Source organism: Asterias amurensis, chromosome 2 (assembly GCF_032118995.1).
Source record: "Asterias amurensis chromosome 2, ASM3211899v1".
NCBI lineage: Eukaryota > Metazoa > Echinodermata > Asteroidea > Forcipulatida > Asteriidae > Asterias > Asterias amurensis.
Genome location: NC_092649.1, coordinates 11,899,591 through 11,927,521, shown reverse-complemented (window position 1 = coordinate 11,927,521; position 27,931 = coordinate 11,899,591). Strand labels below are relative to the sequence as shown.

General features: G+C 37.9%; 1 protein-coding gene across 2 annotated transcripts; it reads left to right on the top strand.

Moving 5' to 3' along the window:
• Nucleotides 1-53: 53 nt before the first annotated feature.
• Nucleotides 54-26,284, top strand: LOC139933948 (acid-sensing ion channel 1C-like). Of its 2 annotated transcripts, none has more exons than XM_071928194.1 (8): nt 54-729; nt 10,805-10,971; nt 14,068-14,197; nt 14,950-15,140; nt 16,201-16,411; nt 22,094-22,253; nt 22,877-22,968; nt 24,464-26,284. In XM_071928194.1, the coding sequence occupies exons 1-8, from the start codon at nt 411-413 to the stop codon at nt 24,706-24,708; spliced, it is 1,515 nt and encodes a 504-aa protein (XP_071784295.1). In that variant the 5' UTR covers nt 54-410; the 3' UTR covers nt 24,709-26,284. The 2 variants fall into 2 exon arrangements, with proteins under 2 accessions (XP_071784295.1, XP_071784296.1); XM_071928195.1 differs by lacking the exon at nt 54-729 and adding an exon at nt 3,685-4,074.
• Nucleotides 26,285-27,931: the final 1,647 nt, after the last annotated feature.

Sequence of the window (27,931 nt, the reverse complement as noted above, 5' to 3'; positions counted from 1 at the left end):
TTAAGTTCCTATCCTAAGTGACATTATGGTTTGATGTTGCTGTTCTTCTCTGATGTTTTCTGTTTCTGTAAAGTTATGATTATATTTATAACGGTTTCTGTAAAGTTATGATTATATTTATAACGGTAACCTAGCTCAGATTATTATGAGCTTATTACTTCACTAATCCTCCCCACAATCGATCACTATCGATGTCTCGACTGTTATACCATGATGAACACAGGGGTTATGTACATGTACCTCCAATCGTTGAGACACAAAGAGCAACAAAGAAGCCGCTAACAAGTTAGTTACTCCCCCGCCATAGAGCAAAGGCAGCCCCACTGAATTCATTAACAAGTGGACAACTTGGTGGAGGAGGAAGGGTATCTTCAGGGGGAAAACAGACGAGAGAAGTTTCCATTTTGATCATGGGATGTTACAAACGTTGTTATCTGAAGGAATGGGCCCGTGATACAGCTGATATACACGGGTTGAAGCACATTGCGGGCGACGGTGGGAACATACGCCGTTTAATATGGACTATAGCTACCCTCGGTGCCTTCGGGTACTTCCTCTATCTGGCCATACTTTCCTTAATTTCTTTCGCTGAGTCCAACCACGTTACGAAAACAGACGTGGAGTCAAAAAGCGAGATAAGTTTCCCGGCATTTACCGTCTGCAATTTCAACAAGTATCGTGAGGCAGCTATAACTGAACATGACATCAAGAATGTTGGAACTCATCTTGGTGAGTGTTTTAATGTTTGTTTTTTTATTCACTTTTGGTTGTAATTGGTTTTTCTTTTCTTCTTCTAAGGTTTTACTTTGGGCCTATGTAGTTTCCGTTTGCATTATTAAACAATCCCCTTTTCCGCCGTCTTGTAATGCCATTACGATATTGTGAACTGAGTGTTAAACAAAGAAACGATCTGCATGTGCCTGGGAAATGGAAATATCTTTTTACAATTTAAACACATTGGAAAGATCACATAAGGCTTATGAATTAAAATGTAGTATTTCACTCTGGTCATTTTTAATCTCATAATTAAAAGATTAAAAAGATTAACAATATTTTTTGTCATGATAAAAAAAACACATTAAATTTGTCTTCTCTGTGTAAGACAGGCATATAGCAACAACAGACAACAAGAGTAAAGTTACAATTTACATATCATATAGATAGATAGAAAAAATGTTTATTGACAATAGCCATCGCAGCATAAAAACCGAATTGCAGCTATGATACAACATTTTGAAAAGGTTATTTAAATGACATAATTTAGAGAACAACAATATTAATACAAGATAAGGCTATACAAATATAAAGATATTGGGAGCATGTAAAACATACAAAGTCAACATTCCAAAATGCGGGGAGGGGGGGGGGGGTATATCAGAAGAAGTAAGCACTTCAACCTTTAGTTGTATTTCAGTCGTCTACAATCAGAAAAAGAAAATCTTTCAGGTAAAATAATATATCAGGAAACTCTGAGGACATTAGGTCCCTACTACGGGAAGTAAAAGCTTTTACGTCTGGCCAATTTATACTGATGGTGAAACAAATACGTATAATGAAATGTCTGCAAGCAATGACGATGACTGGAGCAAGCTAGTCGAAACGTTGAGACCAATTAAAAACTCACTCCGCGGTAGTAAAGTTGATAACCAGAAATTCCCCTCGATTCGTCAAAGCTATAAAAGCAGTACTCTCGGCGGATTTTTTATTTTCAGAACCGAAAATCTACTCCGCGGTTGTAAAGCAAGACAATTCTCAGCAGTATACGTACATAATCCATACCTGACAAGTTTACACACGGTGTTACCGCAGACCAAATTATTCACAAGTCAATATACAGAGAAGTTCAGTGTAGTGCTGACATTCCTTCGCGGGGTGGGATGATATCTTAACAATGAGGTAGTGGACTGGCAATCCTAACATTGGAAAGCACGAAGCCAATCTGGGCCCAATTTCATAGAGCCGCTTAAAGCCATTGGACCCTTTCGGTATTGTCCAAGGCCCATACTTCGTGTATCACAACTTATATATAAAATAACAAACCTGTGAAAATTTAGGCTCAATCGGTCATCGGAGTCGGGAGAAAATAACGGGAAAACCCACCCTTGTTTCCGCACGTTTCGTCGTGTCATGACATGTGTTTAAAATAAATCCGTAATTCTCGATATAGAGAATTGATATTGTTTTACTGTTTTCTCAAAAAGTAAAGCATTTCATTGAATAATATTTCAAAAGAAGTCTTTCGCCACTACCTTCTGTAAACCCTGTTTGTAAATCTGTGAACTTTTTTTTTTTTTTATGTAGCAAAAAGGTCCAATGGCTTTAAAGGGACACGTTGCCTTGGATCGGACGAGTTGGTATATAAAAAGCGTTTAAAAAAAACCTTTTTTATAAAATGCATATGGTTGGAAAGATGTTTTAAAAGTAGAATACAATGATTCACACATATTTGCCTCGAAATTGTGTGGTTTTCCTTTTAATGTGCGAGCTAACGCGGTCGGCCATTATGGGAGTCAAAAATTTGACTCCCATAAATGGCCGACCGTGTTATTAGTCGACGAGGTAAAAGGAAAACCGTGCAATTTCGAGGCATGTTTGTGTGGATCATTGTATTATACTTTTACAACGTCTTTCTACCCATATGCATTGTATAAAAAACGCTTTTCCAAGACCAACTCGACCGATCCAAGGAATGTGTTCCTTTGAGCGCCAAAAAATAGCTACTAAGCACAAACAACTTATGCTTATGTGTGAGGTTACTAGCCAAAATAACATGCTGCATGTACGATTTGTGACTGGTGTCCTGCCCAATAATGCTTAGCAAAAACGTATATTGTTTGCTGCTTATGAGCAGCTCCATGGGGCCCTGATCTTATAGTAGGTCTATGACTAGTCCTTAGGACTTTGCAAAATCCAACTGTCACAATCTGACATTTTACGAAGGGGAGGATGTTTTTGATTTCCAAAAAGAGTGGAGAGAAATTATTGTATAGGGTGTATCAGTGTTCGAGGGACAATTCCTTTTCCTTATTATGAACATTCATAATAAAAGAATGAGGGATATTTTGAGGGAAATAATACTTTACGGCGTGGGGTAGGCAAAAATTTGCGTTCTAGATGCTCTGTGGTGCAATCATAATTATAAGCCCCCCCCCCCGGATCCGCCCTTGATACGCTACATGTCTCAGCATATGGGTGTCGCACTGCTGTTGCCCCTGCTGTCGAATGTGATCTGAAAGGCCGTGCGTGGTATCTGTTCTTTTCTGTGCTTAGTTAGTTTTTTGTGCTTACAAGTTTTATGAACTTGGGCCCACATTGATTTGGGGCGGTAACTTTGATTGTCAATCTCTGGCCTTGGTTTTTCCATTTTTAACCTTGTATGGGGTGACGTGTAGTGGTTTATGTTTGCTGTGCTTACCCCTCGGGTGTTTGATATTGGCAGTGCGGGGTGGACAAACAACCATTATTTTTCATTAGCGTTAATTATTCGACGTGATTCTGCTGGTCCTTCCTCTTCGCTGCATGATGCTAATTTTCTTCCTCCATGATGCAACCATCGACTTCAAAGCCTTTCATGCAATTAGCGATGACATAACCATGCATAACCAAACACGAAACCGCCAACATCTATTACTTCTTGGGAAACTGACCATCGTTAACAGTCAACACCGCACCTTTGCCCCAGCCTTCAGCAACCTCGGACTTGCCGATCACGCTGAGATTCTCTCTATGATAAACAAAGGTGAAAAACCCCAAAGATGAATTGTTACAAACGCTGTTACTTTCGGCACTGGGCGCAGAAAGTGACCGATATCCACGGAGTGAAACACGCAGCGGGCGACGGTGGAATCGTACGCCGTCTGATATGGTCTGTGGCTACCCTAGCTGCTACCACAGTGTTCCTTATCCAGGTTACTCTCACGTTAATTTCATATTTCAACTGGAACTACATCGTGAGGGTTGATGTTAATTATACTACTCGGCTCGATTTCCCGGCGTTCACGGTGTGTAACTTCAACAAATACCGCGAGTTGGCCATAACACCACTCGACCTCAAAAATACTGGAACTCATTTGGGTAAGTTCCAGGTCATGGGATCTCAAAATCAAAATATTTCTATAGAGACTCCACCTCTTTTTAGTAACGCAGTTATTGATTGGTTTATTTGATTAATTGTATTTTATTTGTATTTTTTCCCGAACGTTTTCGTGCATTTAGGCTGATTGTATGATCAAATAAATCAAGACTTTTTTGTAAACACACTATTTTAATATAGGTTTTCTCGGTCAAATTCAGTAAATGAGCATGCAATTTCATTTTCATGCGTTCGAATTAAAGCTGTTTGGCCTCTCCAGTTGTTACTGTTGTTCCAAATTCAGAATTCGGCCATTCAATTTCGTTTTGAGTCGAGTCAAATTCCTTTAGCACTCTGTTCAATTTAGCGTATCGACATTCTTTTTCGTGACACACACGCCTCAAGAAGCGTCTGCGAATTTGAATGCTGCTTTGATAACTTTTTTAATTGAATGATTATTTTGTTAATTCGAATGATGCAACATTACATTTGACTAATCATAAAATGAAATCGAATTACCCTTTGCAGTAGCATTCGATTTCGCGCGAAATAGAATAGCTTGGTGGTTAAATTGGCTGTTCATTTGCCTAAATTGACCGAGAAAACCTATAGTTTCGCAAACTAAAGTGTTGTTCTCATTATTGAACGAATGTGATCATTCTAATGACACTACAAATCTTTTACTAGAAGCATACACTACCTTTCTGTGGTATATAAGAAAGGTAGTGAATTTCCTCTATGAGCATTTTACTTCGAAGTAATGCGGGTATGTCAAAATATATCATTTTTGTTTACCTAAAATATGAATCCGAGAGATAACACGTCTCAGATTGTGGGACGTGGATGTGTTCGCTCTGGATTTTATGCGATATCAATCTCGACCACCTTTAGAAATGAAATTGTCCCATGTTAGTTTTATTTTTTACATCTGTTTACAATAGGACTGAAACTATCTAACGGTCAAAGCAAACCTAAGATATACTTTGCATCGAGTAGACAGGCATTCCCCCTTAAAGATAGAAAGAACAGTGTGGACTTAACCTTGTTATAATATTCAAAGAACTGTAAACCAACAACAATACTAGACACGAAATAATATTAGTTTATACTCGGAATATGCAACAAATGGCTTCCCCATTTCAGAGGACACAGATTTGTGATATATTGAAACGCAAGACTCTAACAACAACTTTGACGCGACCTTGGTAAAGACTATTAGTCAATACAGTTTTTGTGAAACTGAACCCAAGTCGCACCAATCTGTAACCATCTATTGCATAATACCTTGAAATGCTTGGTCTTTTGTAGAGAGCCTCATAAAGCAATAAACGGGTAATGAATACTTTATCCTGTCAATCACAACAAAAAATTTGGATATGACTTAAAACCAGTGCAAGATATTCCTTCAAACCTGGAATCAGAATCAAAAATGTCTCCGTTAATTTATAACCGACTTTGTTTACTTACCACTCGGCTACTTTTACAACCATTTCCAGTGACAATTGTCACTTTATAGATTTGTTGCAGTTAAGGTGGCGCTTTCGGGAAAAGCTAATTCTGCTTTTTGTATGACAGTTGTTGCTTATCAAAAACATGATGAATCTCGTGCTGCCAACAAAGTAGAAGTTCGTCACTGGTCACTCACTAATTGATACATTAACTCAACATGACAGCATCGTCAGTATGGCTTTAATTGTGTTAGTACACAACTCGACACAAAATGGGTTTGTTCAAATAGAACACATCCACAAACCGTGTGTCCATGTTGTCTAAAGGGCACTATGATTAATTAAATGATTTACATGACGACAGTATGCATGGCATTAATGAATACACAAGTCAGGGTGGTTGAATAATTGCAAGTATTACTTCTTCTTTTTAAACATGTGTCGAAAATTCTTCCCGAGAAAAAAATCCTTTTCGCGAAAATTGCACAAAAGCCAAAAGAAACAAAATTTCAAGAATGCATATGATTCGAAGGATTTACTGAAATATAGAAATATACAATCATTCACTAAAAGATCATGATTGTTTGAAACTGTCAGTTTTGAAGACTTTGGTTTGTAGTTTTGATTATAGTTCAGAGTGAAAAGTCTCTGTTTAGGACAAAAGTGAGCAATTTTAAAGAGTGTATAATATGAAATAATTCTCACATAATTATGGGTTGAACACAGATAAATTCCCTAAAGCGGGGGTCGAACCAGTGACGTCAAACACTCCCACCACCAAGCTATAACTGGTCGATACATGGTCTCCCTATTTTGTCAATATCTTTGTTTGGGGTGCCAGTCAGAAGCCACTATATAACCTGCTGCCGTAGCCAGGGGCCGATTTCACAAAGCAATAAAATTCATCGCAAGACAAATTTTCAGTATCACCATATAGTGATTTGTATTGTGACATCACACTTTAGTAAGCAACTGCGATTGATTTGCAGTTACGATCAATTTTAGATCTTTGTGAAATCAGCCCCAGGGACCACACCCAAGTTGACAACAGTGTCCATCGGGGAAAGGGAAGTGCCTTTAGTTAAAATATCACGTAATTAACCATAAAGCTTGTTACAATATTTGGCTTATATCCTGTAATAAGTTTTACTTTACACTTTCCATTTAACACCAGAGAGTCATGTGACCCGTTCTCATCGCTCGAATCGTTTTGTCATCATCTCTTCCTTTTTTGGCCGCAGTCGGTCAACTTTGGCATTTAACACTTCAAACAAAGGCTTAAGTAAAGAGGGGCCTACGGGATGTATTTATCAAAGCTTTTAGCTAATGGTCTCCGGTTTTTAATTAGTGTACATTAGGGCGTTTTGGGCATTTTGGTTTTGTTTTAATTTTAAAACAAAAACAAAAAAAGACTAGGCGAAATTCAAGGTAAACCCAAAGCAGGTGCTCTTTCTCATATCCATACTGCAGGTACCTTTTAAATTATTAATAATCAGAGTTCTATTGGCTCCAGTGGGTCGTGGTTTTTTTATGAGTTTAATATTGAAACAACCAAGTCGACGTTCAGGGTGATCTGTTTGGATTAATTTCACTAACTGACAGTGCACTTAATCGATCAGGCGTAAGACTTCCTGATTAAACAATATGTAATGAAAGAGCATCCATCACGTTGACAAACACGACATGTGGATTTTTTTTCGTTGTGCAATTTGTTAGCATTAAAACCAGAGACCGAATCACTATTAGGAGAGTTGAAAGTGAGAAACCAACTCATAATGCCATTGGAAGGCGAGAGGTTGGCTAACTGATTATCAATGGATACTGTGCTGTCAAGAGCTGATATACTCTGATATTTATAAACTGTAATCGTGCGAAGAAGAGGGACACATCCCGGAAGATATCACTCGTATGATCTGTCGACGTCCTCAGGGAGGATCGGATTTGAGAACACGATGTATCACAATTAAGCCAGAGACTAAAATAACAATTAAGCCAGTTGAAGGTGAGAGGCCAACTCACTGATTATAGGTGCCGCCAATAAACACTGCGCTGTCGAGATTTGCTCGCTGATGTTTACACTGTATACTCGTGCGAAGTATAGTCACATCACGGAGGATACTCGTTAAGATCTGTCGACGTCTCAGGGAGGATCAGATTTAAGAACATGATGTACCAGTTGTCATCAAAAAATCCAGAGACCGAATCACAATTAAGCCATAGATTGAATCACGATTAACCCAATGAAAGTGTGAGACCAACTCTTTAAGCAAGGTTAGAGGCAGGGCTCACTGACTATTCCCGCACATAAGTGATACGTAGTTAAGAGCTGCATATACTTTGATACTCTTAAACTGAACTCAAAAAGAAGAGGGACACATCACGTATGGATCTGTCGACGTCTTAGGGAGGATCAGATTTGAAAACAAGATGATGACTTGTTACAAGCGATGTTACCTCCGACAATGGGCCCGGGATGTATCCGATCTTCACGGTGTAAAACACGTCGCTGGTGATGGCGGGGTCCTTCGCCGCTTGATATGGTTAGTGGCTACCGTAACTGCCACGACGCTATTCATGCAACAGGCTGTACTTACTTTTATCCGTTATAATGAGTGGCACCATGTTAATAAAGTGGACATTAATTACACCGACAAGTTACCATTTCCAGCTTTCACCTTCTGCAACTTCAACAAATATCGAGAGTCATTTCTTACTGATCGCGATATCAAAAATGTGGGAGTTCAGTTGGGTGAGTTTGTATGTGTTTCGGGTGCAAGTTTAAAATAAATGCTGGCAGCAAATTACAGACAAGGAATTTGTTAGATAGTAATTATTTGTTCTTCGTTCTTTTTCCCTTTTCTATCAAACAAACCATCATGAACCAGTCGGTGATAACTCATGAAAGGGATAAAAAAATATATAATTAATATAGTGTTTCATTCATAATGTGGTTTACATGATTAGGTAAACAAAAACTGAAAAAAAAAATATTGGCACGATATGTGATCTTCGATTGTTGTCACAAAAAAATAAATAACCAAAATGTTTGAGTTCTTTAGAGATGGTTTTGTTTCTATTTTCGCCATTATATGACTGAAAATATGTCTTTATAGAGTTTGTACTGATATAAAACCTAACAACGGAGTGAGCTCTTTAGTACGAATTTCCCTAGCCTCTAATCAAGGCGCACGCGGCGGCGGCACCTCCAGGTATCACGCACGAAAAAAGACCAGCGCGAGCGGCGAAGCCGCGAAGCGCTTTTAGCAACTCGTTTGTGTTGCCCTCAGCACATGACTTTTTTTGGTGCGTGGGTCACGGGGCTCGCACGCGGCGTGTGATCTACGGTATTGCGTCTTCTTATTGGCCAACAACTCATCACGCTCATCAGTTAGTGGAGTGCCGGCACGTTAATCCAGAGGTCGTTTTTTCAAATCCCTGTCTAAAGTCAATTCTTCTTTTTCAATTCACGATGTTACTATAAAAGTTACCTCCTATAGCAAGTCATGGGTGTAAATGATAGTCACAGTCATGAATGAACTCTAAGTAATTAACGAACGTTCGTACCTTACGTGAAAAAATGATATAAACTTCACGTATGCTAAATAAACATGTGAAATTTCAACGACACGAACGACACACTATTTTCTGACGTTCACGTTCATTTTCACGTTCACGTTCACGCAGACCGTGCAACTAAACCTCCCTAGTCTGTCTGTTCAATCAACTTCAAATTGTTTTTTGTTTTAGTGATGCTCGCCCTGCAGAACAACTTTTAATCTTCACATGTGACCTCATTTTGGCGGCAAGTTTAGAGCTAAAATGAACAGAAGAAAATTAATTGTCCTTATCGTATGAAGCGTTAAAGGAACACGTTGCCTTGGATCGGTCGAGTTGGTCTTTGAAAAGCGTTTGTAACCGTTTTTTATAAAATGCATATGGGTAGAAAGATGTTGTAAAAGTAGAATACAATGATCCACACAAACATGCCTCGAAATTGCGTGGTTTTCCTTTTACCTTGTCGACTAACACGTCGGCCATTTATGGGGGTCAAAATTTTGACTCCCATAAATGGCCAACCATGTTAGTTCGCACAGTAGAAGGAAAACCACGCAATTTCGAGGCAAACTTGTGTGGATCATTGCATTCTACTTTTACAACATCTTTCCAACCATATGCATTTTATAAAAAACGGTTACAAACGCTTTTGTTTTGACCAACTCGTCCGATCCAAGGCAACGTGTTCCTTTAATCAGAAAATCAATTTCAATACATAATTTAGCATGACTTGAGAGCTCTTGACGGCACCTATCGATTATTTAAAATTGTTATTAAACTTCAATTATTCAATTATTACGAAGGTTAGGTCATTAACCCCCAGGACCCAACGAACGTTTCTTGCAAAGTTAAGACTCAATGATGAGATGGTTCCGTTAGCATTTAAGTCATTCACCTCCCCATGTAGTCATTAAAATTATTAAAGATACTTTTAAGCTATTGAATTGTTGAGCAAAACACTAAAGGAGAAATTCACACTAAATAATCTTTAAAGGAGATTTTTTTTCGTATCGTCTTTGTTTTCAAAATCTTGTGCTGCCAGCGTTTCAGCTTATTTCAAATGGGTCGTTTACCTTGATCTCCTTGTATTTAGGAAAGGTCATTTTAATTGTTTTTTTTTTTAATTGCCTTTTGTTGAAATTTTTACATCTTTTTTTTATTTGTTTTTGTTTAATTCAAAATAATTGTTTACGTCGTTATTTAATCTTTTACTTTTTTTTTTTTTAATGTATATATATCTATTTTTTTTCTTCGTGTAATCATAATTTTTTTCTTTCTTGTTTGATGATACCTGTGCAGTTAACCGCTGCTGGTTACCAATAAATTAACAAACAAAATGGTGGGGCGCCGTGCAGCACTTTCGCATATGGATTGGTCTATATATTTATAATTTGTTGACTTTGGAATCATCCATATTTATAAGTTGAATCATCAAATAGATATAATCATTTGTCAATAATTGTGGAGAGTATCTATATTTTATTTGGGGCGACTATATGCCAGGGCGGCATTGTCTGGGACGAGATTGTTACTATCCATACTTCAAGTTGTGAGGCTTCGGGCGGAATTGTTGGGAGCGAGGTTGCTTGGGAGCGAGGTTGCTAGGGAACGACTGTTCTTCGAATACATCTGTCATTACATAACATCCTTGGCCAGTTCAAAATAGTTCACATTAAATCATCGTCGTCGAATTCAACATTTGTTGTAATTTTTTTATCTCCTCATACAGGGATTATCGACGAGGATCATAATCTCCTCAATCCTCATTTGTACAACGATGAATTCAAGAATAGATTGGCCGCCGTTGATTGGTCAAGTCTTGATATCGATGATGACTACGACATGACTGATTTCACCAATCGAACTGGACATCAGCTGGAAGACATGATAGTAGAGGTAAGAATCAGATCTGTATAGACCTTTATCACAGTTCAAACATCTATGGGTGCTTTCGGTTAGCATCCCCGGTCGATCTGGCGATGCTCATTCGGGTGAGCACCTGGGGAGAGCTAATCGAACGATGAATGTGCAATGTTTTTCTGTGTAAATGTTAAATATTTTATCTTAATTTCACTTCTGTAGATTGTTATTATATATCCATGGGATATCAGTGAGTTTTTCTTACTGAATGGATTTCCCAGGATAAACAAGAAATAAATAAATAAATAAAAAATTAATTTCTCCCGACTCCGATGACCGGTTAAATTGAGCCTAAATTTTCACAGGTTTGTTATTTTATATATATAAAATGTGATACACGAAGTGCTGGCCTTTGGACATTATGTTTACCGATGTTGTGCGATTGCTTTAACGTACCGGGGCCGACCCGTGGAAGCTAAACGAACGCAGCCTGAAATGGACAAACGAGCGAAGACTTATGGCGTTAAAAGGTTAGAAGGGTTAGAAGGGCCGGGCTCGTCAAAACCTATTAAAAGAACATTTTGCGATATGTTTTAATTGCTACACCTTTGAGCTCCAATTAAGTTTTTAAGAAGAGCCAATTTCGTTTACGTGTGGGCCGTCACTCACTTATGTTTTACTCATCAAAGAGAAGGGATTTAAACTATATATAGAGGACATAAAATACAACCAAATTATTCATCTACACTAATATTGCGTTTATGTAAACATCCATCTCCGGTAGAACAATGACATTGAAATCTCATTAATAATTCACGTTGTGAATTGAGCGTTCTAGTTATCCATATCCATCTGTATGGCATCTATGTGTCTTGTATAATGGTAAAATGAATAAAAGAGTTTTTTTTAAAGAAGTAAAGAGCCAAGTCACAGCCTCTGTAAAGATAAGACGATACATGTTTTCAATTTTGACGGTGCAGAAATGAACCCAATTTCACAGAGCTTAGCGTCAAAATGTTTCAGCCATGCAACAATTATGTACATGCATACACTGCACGAGCTGTTAATCATGGTTGCTGTCACCTTATTATTAATAACCAAAATTTATATCATAATGTTTTTAAAAATAACACCAACGTAATTGTGTTAGCAGACAGTGTTATTTTTAACACGCCATGATGTCCATTAAAGTAAAGGCAGTGGACACTATTGGTAGTTACTCAAAATAGTTATCAGCATAAAACCTTACTTGGTAATGAGTAATGGGGAGAGGTTGATAGTATAAAACATTGTGGGAAACGGCCCCCTCTGAAGTAATGTAGTTTTCGAGAAAGAAGTAATTTTTCACGAACTTGATTTCGAGACATCAGATTAAGAATTTGAGGTATCGAAACCAAGCATCTGAAAGCACACAACTTCGTGTGACAAAGGTGTTTTCTCTTTCATTATTATATCGCAACTTCGTCGACCGATTGAGCTCAAATTTTCACAGGTTTGTTGTTTTATGCATATGTTGAGATACACCAACTGTGAAGGCTAGTCTTTGACAATTACCAATAGTGTCCAGTGTCTTAAAAAACAAAACACAGATGCTATTTTAGCTTGGCGAGTTCATATTATTCTCGCGTCGAGGAAATGATCATAAATGTATGACATTGAAGAAGAGTGTGCTCATTCTTACTCTTCTAAAAGAACAAGAATTTTAGCAACGGTAATAATACAACAATTCTTCTGTTCCGAACAATAAGGTAATTAATAGCAATTATCAAATAGGCCCACCTGATGATCAAAAGGTCCTTACAAGACAAATTTGTATAGATTTAAAACAATAAATCAAATTATTATTTTGTACTTGGAAATTCTTTTTGCCAAATAAATATTTTGTAGAATCCTCATCATCAATAAACCCATTTACCAGGAGCTCCAAAATGTGCAAAAGCAGTTTTGCAAAATCCATACAAATTGCACGGGGACCTTATATTTCCGAGAAGACGATCCGTTTATTTGACACTTATGCTTTCAAGTATCAACTTTTTATCTAACTTTTTATCTAACCTTCAGATTAATTGTTAAATAAATAAACGTCCCACGATGAAATGCGGCGCACATTTTCTGGCTCATTTTTCTTTACAGTTTATAAATATGCATTCATTGCTTGTTTTGTATTATTATTATTATTGGTTTATTAAAAATGAAAACATGGCGCCCAAATGCTGAATTGCGGATGCATACATACAAAGCGTAAAAATACTATTGGGTCTATTATTACTATAAATAATATATTAAAATTTGAGAAAAATAGCATTAAAGTTAAACATACACATTTTACACAAGAGAGCAGGTATAAAAAAAAATATTTCCAAAAAGGCACTACGAAAACAAACAACTAAATTAAGTGAACCTTTTGTAGGCCTACTGATCTTCGTTAAGTGCAGAGCTGTAAAAATGTCATCATGCAAACTGAGATACGACATTAAAACACTTATGACCACATCAGGGAGTTGTCTTAAAGATTGTGCTTTACCATTAAAGGCATTGGACACTTTTGGTAATCATCAAAGACCAGTCTTCTCACTTTTTGTATCTCAACATATGCATAGACTGACAACCCTGTGAACATTTGAACTCAATTTATTTTGGTCGTCGAAGTTGCGAGAGAATGAAGAAAAAAACACCCTTGTCGCACGAAGTTGTGTCCTTGCAGGTGCTTGATTTCGATACCTCAGCTGAGGTCTCGAGTTCAATTAAAATGTTTTAGTGAGAAATTACTTTTTTCTCAAAAACTAAGATACTTCAGAGGGAGCCGTTTCTCACAATGTTTTACACTATCGACAGCGCTCCGTTGCTCGTTACCAAGTAAGTTTTTACGCTAACAATTATTTTGAGTAATGACTAATAGTGTCCATTGCCTTTCCTATTAAATTGTCTTCACAGTACTTCAGTTAACATGATGGGATTAACTTCAATTTGGATACTGTTTCTTTACATCTATAGATTCATGTTAATCTATTCAAAATCCCCTACGCTGCAAAAACCGGGGTGTTAAATTGATATTTGCCATTCATAGATAGTTGTAATCGGATGTTATAATAATTCTTGCTAATGGGATTATGTTTTTGTGTGTGATGACAGTGTTACTGGCAGGGACAGAATTGCACGGCAGACGACTTCCATCATGTGTTCTCCCATCTTGGTAACTGCTACACATTCAACCACGTTGATCTCAACATGACCACTCATTCAACAATATCGGCTGGTGCAGGTAAAACTCAATTATGAATACAAAATCTAATCTGTGAAAATGTGAACACAAAACATTATTGGTCATCGAAGTTGCAATAGAATAATGGAAGAACCAACATCCTTGCTGCACAAATGTCTGTGCTTTTATAGGCCTGAAGTCCTTTTAACATTTTGAGTGAGAAACCACCTCTTTCTCAAAAACTACGTTTTCTTCAGAGGGAGCCGTTTCTCACAATGTTTTGTTACTGTTCACATCTCTCCATTGCTCGTCAGCAAGTTTTTATGCCAACGTTTATTTTGAGTAAATACCACTAGTGTCAAGTGCGTTTAGAGAATTCGGGTACCTTTTCAAAATGTCCACAGACTTCATTAAACTTACAGGGTTTGAAGATAATGATAGTGGAAAGCTTCCCTTCAAATATTACTAACTGAGGTTGTGTAATTTTTGAGAAATTAGTAAAACAAGTCATAACATTCATTTTGCATCTAAAATCCCATTAACCAGTTATGATACTATACCAAAACCATAGCATAACTTGTTAATACGTTTTTACATGCTAAAACTGTGACGAAAATTATTTGTTTTACTCATATTTCAAAGACTACAGCACCTCAGTAAGTTAAATTTCAAGGGAAGCTTTCTACTATCTTAATCTTCAAACTGTGTAAGTTTAATGTAAATCTGTGGACATTGTGTTTTGTGTTAAGAAAAAGTACATGGACCCTTTAATGCTCGATCTAATGATTCCATTATTTTCATGTTTCTTGCAGCCAATGGTTTAAAGATCACCTTGAATATTGAAGAGAATGAGTATACACCAACCAATGACCTTGACGGAGCAGCCGAAGATGCGGGAATTAAATGGATGTTGCATCATCCCACTGTTCCTCCTTATGTAAAGGAGTTGGGACATGGTGCTGGGCCTGGACATCACACATTCGTTGCTGTACGTCACGAGACGGTAAGTTGGTGTGTGGGTGGTTTTGGGTCCGGTATCTTTACAGCAGTCACTCGGTAAAACTAAATGGCGATCAATTATTACCCCCGCTTATGGAATGGGCTACCGATAGGTATTAGATCTGCTGCTACCCTTGAAGTTGTTTAAACTTCTTTGAACACCCTCCTTTTTCAAAATCACTTGTTGTTCTTACTTTATATTGCTATTGTTAATGTTATTATTACTTATCAGTTCATCCGTAAATTTATTTTTTAACTTGTGATTTTTTATTGTACAGCACTTTGAGATGTCTGTATGACATGTTATTTAAATAATACATATTATTATCATTAAAATGTGACTATGTGAGCCAGTCACATTATTAGTGACGTCACAACGTTCCAAAGAGTCGTAAGGGGGACCCAGATACGAATACATGCCCTAAGCGCGTATATGCAGCTAAACAAATTAATTAAATTTGTTTGAAGGTAATCTAGCTAGCTTTTGTATTTGCATTATGTTTAAACTCGTCCGGTTACAGGAATTGTTGTTGTTGCTGCTGCTGCAGCTGCTGCAGCTCCGCCGCCGCCGCCGCAGCCGCCGCTGCCGTTGTCGTTGTCGGTGTTGTTGTCGTTGACGTTTTCGTTGTCGTTGTCGTTGTCGTTGTCTATTTTCGTTGTCGTTGTCGTTGTTGTTAGTGTGTCATTTGCAGATTTGTATTACAACGCGAAAACAAGTCATTCGTAATACATTGCACATTCTTATTCGTGTGAATAGAAACATTCTTATTCGTGTGATTAGAAACAAATCTAATTCCTTTTGAATCAAAAGAAGCATTTTGAGATAGGCCTAAGGGTTTCATTTGAAATTAAAATTCGTCTGCATAACTAGAGACCTATGGTCATTACGTAATGATATCAAAAAAAAGTTCGAGAAATGAAAATGCGAGTAAGTTATTTGAAAAAAATTATCAAATTAATGAATGCTTTACTCAAAAAATTAATGATTCTTTTTGCCAAAAGTGCAAGAAGACCACTCTTGATAAATTTATTAGGAGTTCCAAAATATTCTCGATGTTTTTCAGATAACCAGCCTCCCTTCACCCTACACCACCTGCGTAGAAGATACCAGCGGGAAGTTATCATACTACGAACACTACTCAATCCAAGCATGCCGTATTGAATGTGAGACTGAACTTGTATATGCAGAGTGTGGATGCAAGCTGGTGGAACAACCAGGGCCCTATCCAGTCTGTAACCCGGCAGAGTCGCATGAGTGTGGACACGTCGTCCTGGGTATGAGTTTTACCTTTTCATTCATCCAATTTCATGGAGCTGCTTAAGCACAGCTGTAAGCTTAGCACAAACAAAATTATGTTTACCAGATTGTGGTTAACAGCTAAAATATCAAGTTACGTGTACTATGTGACTGGTATACTACTTGTTTTGCTTGTTTTAACATGCTTAAAAGCATTACTCTATGCTCAATCAGTTCTATGAAATATGTTTGACTGAGCGCCTGACAGCGGCCACTCAAATCAGCTCTGTGTTTGTTTGCTAATTTCTTAGTATATTGCTCAATTTGTGTTTTTATTCTTATACAACTGGATTTGTTACTACACCTGGAATCTACAGGACTTTTTCTGTGTATCCTGGAGTCATCTGAATTGTGAAAATAGTGTTTTTCTGTTAGAAATTTTCACTGTCTCAGCTGAGAATTCTGGTGTATAAAGCTTACACACACTTAGGTGGCTGCATCCTGTGCAGTCATCCACCTAGTCCATGGACATTGTTCTCCCATCTGGGGACAATGGAGGTAAGTATCCTTTTCATTCTCTCCCTGCTTGCTAGACCATTGTACTGTACTGACTCATCTGTGGTCAGCTTTGTTCCATCAGCATCAATTGTGTCTGGTGCTTGCATCCTGCCAAAGACACATCTAGGCCTCATCCACCATCGAAGATATCTGAAATGCCCTGTTTCTTACTATGACAACTCCCCAGCCACTTTTCATTTGGAAATTGTGATTTTTGGTGACATTGCTGTAAATCCCGGCCCTGAAGGTGTAAATAACTCAAACTCAGCAGAAGCTAGTCCAAACTCTGCAAATTCCTACTCACGGAACAAGCTTCTCAGTCTCCGCTATGCCCCATCCACACGTGCCACAACTCTGCTGCCTTCCTGTATATTATCATTACAGAACCTTGGCCTTTTTGTAAATCCCAGCACTGTTTATCGACCTACACATCGTGGTAAAAAAGCTGGTCGCCGTAGAACTGTTCATAATCCCCCTGTACCCGAAGTTACACTCCCTTCTGTTCCAGTACCAGTGACTACTGCCAAATCTCAACTCAGCCTTTGTGTTCTAAACACACAGTCCATCTGTAACAAGTATGACGATTTTGCTGATTTTGTTCTGCAAAAAGATCTGGACCTTGTTGCCGTTTCAGAAACATGGCTGAGACCAGACGACAACTTAACAACTCGTCAGTGTACCCCTGCTGGCTACTACTTTCATCACATCCCAAGACCTCACAAGACTGGTGGAGGAGTTGCAATAGTGTACAGATCTACTTTATCTGTCTCTGTGAAAAATAATGACGTCCAGTACACAACTTTTGAATCTCTTCATGCTGAAGTTTCTGGAAACTCTAAATCTGTTCGCCTTGTCATTGTATACAGACCTGAGAGGGATTCAAACGGCCAACATGTAACTTTCTCAAGTTTTCTAAGGGAGTTTGAGAATTTGATTTTGGAATATCTGCTTCATCCATCGGAAATCATCATCACCGGCGACTTTAACATTCATGTTGATGACATCCATAACACCAATGCAAACCAGTTTAAGCATCTACTACAAGCTTTTGGTCTCACCCAGCATATCCAGGAGCCGACTCATCGTCTCGGTCATTGCCTGGACCTTGTCATAACTCGTGAAATCTCCCCACCAATTGTCTCAAACTTTGTTATTCTACCTGGATTATCTGACCATTATGCAGTCATGTGTAACTTGAGTCTGTGCAAGCCCAAAGTCCCAACCGTCACTATAAAGAGCCGACAATGGAAACATGTGAATCCTCCCGAAGTGTTCCGCGACATAGGCACTCATTTAGCAAATCTAGAAGTTGATCATGACTGCTTGGATTCCTATGTTAGCCAATATGAGAGTACAGTCAGTGACATCTTAGATAAATACGCACCTTGGAAAACGAGATCAGTCAAGGTCCGAACTGAAGTCTCCTGGTTCAATGATGATATTCGTACAGCGAGAAAGATCTGTCGTCAACTGGAGCGGAAGTGGCGGAAAAATGGCAAATTGGCAATACAACGACAAGAATATCGCAACCAATGTAAAGTAGTTAGGAATTTGATCAACCAGGCAAAGATCATCCATTATTCATCTCAAGTACAAGAATCCTCAGGAGATCAAAAGAAGCTCTTCAAGATAATTGGTAAGTTGTTGCTCAAACCCAAAACCCCTGTCCTTCCATCTACCTACAATGACCAGGACTTAGCAAATGAGTTCCAGAAATTCTTTGTCACCAAGATTTCAGACATCCGCTCATCATTTTCATCAGTCCCTTACAACGTACCGCAGACATTGCCACATCTTCAACCAGAGTGTAGACTATCTGTGTTTGAGCCTGCCACTGTTGCTGAGATTCAAAGGGTTATTATGAAATCTCCTTCAAAATCCTGTGAGCTGGATCCAGTATCAACATCCATGATAAAGCAAAACATTGATATATTTGTACCCTACATCACTGAGCTTGTAAACGAATCTCTCAGTTCCGGTTGCTTCCCCGATAGCCTCAAAGTTTCCTACATCAGGCCGCTCATCAAGAAACCAAACCTGGACAAGGAGATATTCAAAAACTACAGACCGGTTGCAAACTTAAAATATCTTGGAAAAGTCATCGAACGAGTAGTGTCATCACGTATTTCTGATCACATTCATACTTTCAACCTGTCCGACATGTTCCAGTCAGCATACAAGCCTTTCCATGGGACCGAGGCTGCACTAGTCCGTGTGAGCAACGATATTCTCTCTTCTATGGACAATGGTAACCTTACAGCACTAGTCCTGCTAGACTTGAGTGCTGCTTTTGACACTGTTGATCATAACATCCTTCTCTCTCGGCTCCAGAATCACCTTGGCATAGAGGACACAGCCCTAGCATGGTGCAAATCGTATCTCCACAACAGAACTCAGCATGTATGTATTGGCACTGCGATATCCGACCCTGTTGTTTTGAACTACTCTGTGCCACAGGGGTCGGTACTCGGCCCGCAGTGGTTTACGCTGTACACTTTACCGATTCGTGACATCATCCTCAAATTTAATCTGAATTACCATGTGTACGCAGACGACACTCAGCTATACATCACGTTTAAATCTTCTCAAGAAAACGCCAATGCATCTATTGCAAGACTTGAGAAATGCATCCAAGAGATTCGACGTTGGACACAACAAAACTTCCTGAAGTTAAATGATGATAAGACAGAGTTCCTTTTATTTGGGTCACGTCAACAGTTAACTAAGGTTTCAGTGCCATACATCTCCATCGGTGATGCTCGGATAGCTCCCTCGCTGAAAGCTCGGAACTTAGGGGTTATTTTTGATTCATCGATGACACTTCAGCCACACATCAACAACATTGTTCGTTTATCATCATATCACATCAGGAATATAGGTAAGATTCGCAAGTACTTGGACAAAAGTGCCACTGAAAAGGTCATTCACGCATTTGTTACTTCTCGTCTTGACAACGGCAATGCTCTTCTCTACAGTCTTCCAAACAACCAGATTTCTCGACTTCAACGGCTCCAAAATACTGCTGCCCGCATTGTGACACTGTCTAGAAAATCCTGTTCTATCACCCCCATTCTGAAACAACTACACTGGCTCCCTATCTCTCAACGAATCATCTTCAAGCTGATGCTCATTGTCCACAAAGCTCTAAATGGCAAGGCTCCCCACTATATTTCTGAACTGCTTCAAGTTTACACTCCATCAAGGAATCTTCGATCAAGTTCCATGCTTCTCCTCATTGAACCCAAGTCTCGACACTCATGGGGTGACAGGTCTTTTTCTGTAGCCGCACCACGCATCTGGAACTCTCTACCACTTAATCTTCGATCTTGTCTTTGTACCGCAAAATTCAAGTCTCTTCTCAAAACTTATCTTATGTCACAGGTTTTCAATGACTAATTTTGTTGTGTCTGTTTTTCTTTGTGTTGTGTTTTTGTTTTGTTTTGTTTTGGTTTACTGCGCCTTGAACACCCAGCAGGGTGGATATGTGCGCATTACAAGTCTTATTATTATTATTATTATTTATTATGAAATTGGGCATTATGTTAGATTTATGCCTGGCAAAACTAAAAATTGTCATTCTGTTAAAAACACTACCTTGTTAACTCCATATTTCGACATCAGTTTCTGTGTCGTTGCTATAAAACGATGAGATGTAATACTTTTGAACTTCAAATTATTGTTTACGTCGTTTCTGTGCATGCAGAGACCGTGTCCGAATGGGAGTTTTTGGGACGCTAGGGCAGCAGACTTACCAGGTAAATGTCCATTGTTTACGTAGTTCTGAGCGTGCGCACATGACCGAGAACAATGGATTTTACCTGGTAAGTCTGCTGCCACCAAGCGTCCCAAAAAGTCTCCCACTGGCCGCTACGGCTACGGCCACGGCTAGATTTCCACTTCATCATGCGTTGAATCATATGGTTGAAGTATAAGACGTCTTTAAAATCAACAGTGGTAAAAGTCGTAGCTGTAGCCGAAGCTGCCCAAAATGAATACATTTCTGCAGCGACCCAGAGTCCGCAAAAGTCTCTCATTATTTTAAATCTAATTTTAATAATAATAATAATAGACGATTTTCCAAGACAGCACATTATTAGGCGCCTAAACTTCTGCCCAAATATGGCTCTGCTCCTTCTAGGGAATTCTGCCCACCGAAGATTCTGTTCCCCTTATGGAAAATTAACATAAAGGCTGGAGGAGAAGAATTCAAAAGGATGCGCCACCCGGAGGCCTCTGGTGCTCCTTCAAAAGTGTCCCATAGATTTCCGAATGGAAGTGCCCTATGCAAAAATGACAAAAGGCCTTGCCCTTTCAAAGGTTTAATCTCAGGCTTGCCGAGGAAGTTTGTACACAGTTCGCCATAATATGTGTGGACAGATTACCCTGCCACACCTGCAGTACAAACATTAACATCAGCAATATTGACTTATACTTCATTATAGTGTCACAAAGTTTGGCATTAGTCTCAAATATTGACATCAATATTGTACGCCTTTGACGTCACTCTATACCTTTCAATTGTTGATAAACAAAGTGGGCCAGTTGGCATGGCCGGTGTCCCAGAGAATTCAGTCTGCCGGAGATTCGATCCCCCTCGTGGGAAAGCTGGGCTGTAGGAGGATGATTCAAAGGAGGGCGCTATCGGAAGAAGTTTGTACACACTAAGTCATGGCGGTGGGGGGGGGGGGGCAACGAATCTCAGGTACAGAATATCTGCCAAACCACCCGTATGTAAGCAAAACAACAATATTATTGTTGAAACAAATCGGGACCAAGTTATATTTTCTGTAAAGATTCACCAGCTGGAATATCTTTTATGATTTGTTTCCAACAAATTCAACATGTTTTTAAATATATTATAACCTTTCTGTTTTTGAGTTGCATTAATGGCTTTCCATAGTTTTCCAGCCTCAATGACGAAAACCCGTGATGTGACGTTGCATCAGAAATGTCTATGTTTATTGCGAACTGTGACTAGTCAAAATATACGTCGTTATTGAAGTGTGGGATTTCCCAAGTAATTACTTGGCTAATTACTTATTATGAATAATTCATTGAAGCGGTTGTATCCTTGTCATAAATGAGGAGCTAGATGGGCTCAGATAAAATCACACATCTCAAAGTATCCGGTCATTATCACAAATATTGTTTCTCTTTCATAGTACAAGCGGTGACAGGTGACATAGAAAATCTCTGTGACTGTGAATCCCCGTGTAATGTAGAGAACTACCCATTCACTGCCACCAACGTCAAACTCCGTGCTAAGTACATGCAGCAGATATACAGCGAGACAGAGCACAACTTTACTGCCGACTATATCGAGTAAGTATAGTTTACCAAGATTGGTGGGTGGGTTGGGGGGGGGGGGTATGCCACCAACGCGCCACCTACGTTGGAAATCACAATAAATTATTTTAAAAATGTGTGGTTATACTTTTTTAATACTTAATACTAATTAACCATCGTTAACAATTGAAATTGCTCGTAAAATTAATACTATATAGAAGTATTGATGGAGAGAGAGCATTGAAACGTATCTATGTTATTCTTCGTTTCAAAATGGAGTGCACCCGAATCGAATAATTGGGCACCGCCCTCCTCCGCCCCTCCTTTTTTCCGAAGTAAACATTTCTACAGGGTTGAAATGCGCTCGCAGTTCCACCCAATGGTTGTTCCATCGTCGCCCACTTAGCCTGAGCATCTGACGTCACACTTCAAGGCTTGTGAATTGTTGCGGATACGGATAGGGGCCAGTCTAATGTCCACTCAACATGGCTATGGAAACAACACGAGAGGGCGCGAGTGTTTAAGCAATAAAACACGTCGAGTGCTTCCGCCCGAAAGTGGCACAATGGAAGCTCGCGGCTTAAATTAAAACAGCTTCCCTATAGCAATTAGAGGTCGGATAAATAATGCAAATTGATGTATTCTTTTCTCTACTTCAGGGACAATCTGGTTCTGCTATCTGTTTACTACGAAGCCTTAAACTCCGAGGTGGTCGAACAGCTACCCGAGATGACTGTACCTTCGCTACTGGGTAAGATTGGATAATAAAAGCAAATCATTCATATTTTGATATCCTTTTCAACAACAAAAATCTGCTGAACATAAGACTGGGTGTTCGCCATGATGGTGCACCCCGTTACTGCATCACCCTCTACTGCAGCAACCATAACATTCTATGTGTATTTTCAACACTGTATTTTTGTGTATAATCATTTATATGTAGTATATATGATAGCACCAGTGTTAACTTTTTATAACTTTGTTGTGGCAACATATTTTGTTTTTCTCATTGCTTCAACCTTTCTTACTCCTTTTTACTGACTTTGCCAACCGTTGTTGTCTTTCTCATGGCTTCCCTGTGGGATAAATCGATTCAGAAAGAACCAGATTCCTTCGTTCATCGATCTATTAACTCTTATTTTTGGCATTACTGTATTTATAATATATATTTATATCTTTTGTGATATATGAACTATCCCTTTTTAGCATCAGTGTTTTCTTTTGACATCTTTGTTTCGCCAACATTTGTTTGCTTTCCCACTACTTCCCTGTAGGAAAGAAAATGATTCAGAAAGTGCCCGATGCCATTGATTTATTTAACTTTTGATATTTGTGTGCATTTGCAATTTTGCACATTTGTGTGTTGTCATATAATTTGTATACATTTTGTATGATGGCTGAACTATCTCATTCTACCATCAATGTTTTCTTTACAACTGTAATGTGCCAACCTTTATCGGCTTTCTTGTTATCCACATTTTCTCCTACTTTTTACTTTTTTTGTGCCAATTGTTGTCATCTATAGGACACGTTGATTCCGAAGAGCTCGACTTCATATTTCATTGATTTATTTAACTCTTAATATGTCTATATTTGCAATACCGTGTATTTTGGTGTAGTAATTTTTTCAAATATTTGTGTATAATTCTTTTGTGATGCCTGAATTTTCCCTTGTTAGCAGCACTTTCCTTCATTTTACAGCGTTATTGTGCAAACCTTTTCCCTTTTGGTTTAATTCATTTCAATGTGGTCATTTGTTGTTGAAGGACCATTTAGCATTCTAACATTCTCATGTTCAGGTTATTAAGTAACGTTTTAGTGTTTGACTTGTCTTTTAATTTCAATGTTTTTATAACATAACTTTCTTAGAAGTAACTATAGATACTAAATAGTAAACTTGCCGGTACAATTATGTATCTCTTTTGAGGGAGTGTTGGCTCTGAAAAGAACCGATGTGGTCTCGATGTTTCAAATAGTATAGGCCTACTCTGCTCGTCTCCTCTTTATAATTAGGCCTACCTCTTATGTTTTACACCAGGCAAAACTTCAAACACCATTAACATTCTTAGTAATTTGACCTATGGGCAACGAGTGAAATATGAATAAACCACAGACCAACACAAATACTTCTTTTCTTATTTTCATAATACTGGGTAAAAAGCTCAGCCTGAACTGTTTTTCACTGATTCCCAGTCGAACCACTAAAAACCTTGATTTCCTTTTTTTTTTTTTTGCACTCGCTACAGCAACCCTGGGCGGTAACTTTGGACTGTTCCTTGGCGCTAGTGTGCTCACCATTTTGCAACTTCTTGAGTACATCTTCGATGAAGTAACAGCTACATGTTCTTGTAAATCCTCTCCTACTAACCGAGTTGGAAGTTCTCGGGCCAAACCAGCGGTTAAAGACGAGGTCACCAAGACTACCGATGATGACATATCAATTATCGATATTAAAAAAGATTCTTGGAACGAAAACTATACGGAAAGGTAGCCAGTGAATTTTACGAACACGGAATATTGTACATATTATACTATATCATATAGAAAAGACGAGGAATACCGGTTTGCTTTAAGAAACAATAATTGTTGGTGATGTGTTTTACCCAAGGCTTTTAACTTTGCAGTTTTTCGAGTGAGCTTATTGCGTTTGAATTCTTAATTCAACTGTTTAAACATTTATTCTTAGTAAATTATTATATGTCTACAAGACTACCGATGATGACAAATCAATCATCAACATGAAAACAGATTGTTGTGACGAAAATCCCACAGACATGTAGCCAGGCTTACACAAACATACAGGAATGTTGTACATGCCTTTGAATTCTAAATTCAAATGTTTGAACATTTTTTATTAGTAAACTATTATAGGCCTATAATGTGAGAATGTTTTACATCATGTACGTTGATCTTGACATAGTAAGGATAATGGTGGTGGTGAGAACGCCCTCTTTTGTCTGATATTCGACAAGCTGTTTTGTATCCGTTGTGGCAGGAGACTCTGTCCCCATGCACATAGACCTTTTCGCAAATACCCATTGCGCAAGCGCTTACTGTTAAATGAGGTGCATGCTGGTCTAGCTAGCGATCAAACTTGATCACTAGCTAGACCAGCATGCACCCCACGCCTAACATGCGCGTATCGAGTATTTGCAATACGGTCTATGGCGAGTGGAGAAGTGCTTAATGACAACTGGAAGCAAGCTTGTTTGGGGGGAAAGCGTATTTTCGGGCTAGGTTTTTCTGGGGCAATTAACAAAAATTCCGCACACGACTGACCTGCCAAATATTGAAAAAAAAAATCTGAAGTTTAGCTGGCCGAAAAAATATATGTAATAAGTTTTTAAGAAGAGGCTGAGAGACTTTAAATATTGGTATATTTTTTTATATTTTTAGCATTTTGCATTGGTTGCTACAATTATGGAGGTTTATTTAGTGTGTGGTGGTGCACCTTTGTGCAGGAATTTCGTCTGATAGCGCCCTCTTTTGAAATGTCTTTCTTTGGTCCATTATCTGCATTGGGGACACACACACCAGGGGCAAAACACCTTATGACACTGACTCATTAATTGACTTTTTGAGTCGTGTATATTTAGTAGTGCTGGTATAATAAATAAAAAGTGTTTAGTGTTATCAGATTTTTCTGTATATTGTCTGAAGAAAACAAATAAAATTAATTATTGCATTATAGGCTTACATATATTTTTATATACGATGTTCGAGAAAAACCTTCTTAAAATTTCTGAAATGGAATGGTTTTAGGTTTATAAAGCAAAGGTATTGACATGATGACATGCAATGTATTTAGATTTTTAAAATAATATACTTTAAAACTTAGTATTTAACAAACAGTTTATTTACATGATATTTTTATTTTAACCCTTATCTTTTCATAAATTAAGATACTGATACTTAAATACAAATCTACTTGCAATCGAGCAAATACAAGTTGCGAATGAAACACGTAAAGTCAAGAGATTTGTGCAACAAAACTCCCATTAACCCACCCAAGAAAACAAATAAAAGGTACAAGAAAAACAAAAACATTTATTCCAATAGTACCCCTACGAAAGTGAAAAAATTTGGGCTCAAATTATGCCATAATTTCTCCCTCGCTGTTTGTGTATTACGTATTTGGATGAACAAGATATACATTAATAGATGTAAATTTCCATATAATTGCTGTAACAGCATTATAGTGAGAACGTTATTATTATTTTTATTTTTTTTTTTGGGGGGGGGGGTGTTTTTCTTTTTTTAGGGGGCGTTTTGGGTTTATTTTTTTTAGGGGGCAGATTGTTGTGGGTTTTGTTTGAGGGCGCAGCCTTTTTTTCATTTTTTTTTTTTTTTTGGGGGGGGGGAGGGGGGGACATTTTCTTTGAGGGGGCGAATGTTTTTTGTATGTTTTCTGTTGTTTTTTGGCGAGCTGCTTTAGCAGAATGCGAGCCTATGTTAGACCGATTTTGACGTCTGTCTGTCTGTCCGTCCGTCCGTCCGTCCGTCCGCCCGTCCGCGCTCAGTGGAAATGTTAAAGTTTTTGGTTTAAGTTTCAGTCTTTGAGTTGAGTTGTTTTTTGGTATGTACAAGCTCAAGTGAGATTGTTATTTATACTTGCTAGTATTGTTTGTAATTTTCAGCTATGTTTTCCGAAAATGTTGAAGTTTGGGAATTTAAAAATGTCAACGATTTTGGAACAAAAAATATGTTAAAGTCGTTGGAGTAAAAAAAACAAATTAAGTTTTTTTTTTTCAGGCTCGAACATTGACATCTGGGTTTTAAAGAACCAAACTCAAACTTAAATCTTAAAGTTTTGAAATAATTTGTTTAAACAAAAATCATTCTCGCTGTCACTGGTTTCAGTTGAATGAGCTGAAACAATAAAAACCTTTAAAATGGTCATAACTCCTTATTGAAATGATGTATTGACTTAAAACTTAAATCAAATATTGTTTCCTACATATAGATGCATATGAAAATATAAAACCCAAAGAGTATATCACTGGTTTCAGTTGAATGAGCTGAAACAATGAAAACCCTAAATGGTTATAACTCCTTATTGCCAAGATGTATTGACTTGAAACGTAAATCAAACATTGCTCCCTACATATATATGCATATGAAAAGAACAAACTCAAAGAATGCATCACTGGTTCCAGTTGAATGAGCTGAAACAATGAAAACCTTAAATGGTCATAACTCCTTATTGAAATGATGTATTGACTTAAAAATTAAATCAAATATTGTTTCCTACATATAGATGCATATGAAAATATAAAACCCAAAGAGTATATCACTGGTTTCAGTTGAATGAGCTGAAACAATGAAAACCTTAAATGGTTATAACTCCTTAATGCCAAGATATTCTGACTTGAAACTTAAATCAAGTATTGCTTCTTGTATGTAGCGTCATACGAAAAGATAACATTTAAAGATACATATATATATATGGTAAGAGTGCATCACTGGTTCTAGTTGAATGAGCTGAACAATGAAAATCTTATGGTCATTACTCCTTTTTGCTATGATGTACTGACTTGAAACTTAAATAAAATATTGCTTCGTACATGTAAATTCATACGAAAAATGAAACTCAAGGAGTGTATCACTGGTTCCAGTTGAATGAGCTAAAACAATAAAAAAAAACTTTAATGGTCATAACTCCTTATTGCAACGACGTTATGACTTGATATACATAATATTATTATATATTGTTA

Bases quoted from the DNA above. Each gene is read 5' to 3' on its own strand.
- LOC139933948 (XM_071928194.1), top strand. From the start codon at position 411: ATGGGATGTTACAAACGTTGTTATCTGAAGGAATGGGCCCGTGATACA. The intron at 10,972-14,067 runs GTAAGAATCAGA...GTGTGATGACAG, and splicing joins TGGAAGACATGATAGTAGAG to TGTTACTGGCAGGGACAGAA. The intron at 15,141-16,200 runs GTAAGTTGGTGT...GATGTTTTTCAG, and splicing joins TTGCTGTACGTCACGAGACG to ATAACCAGCCTCCCTTCACC.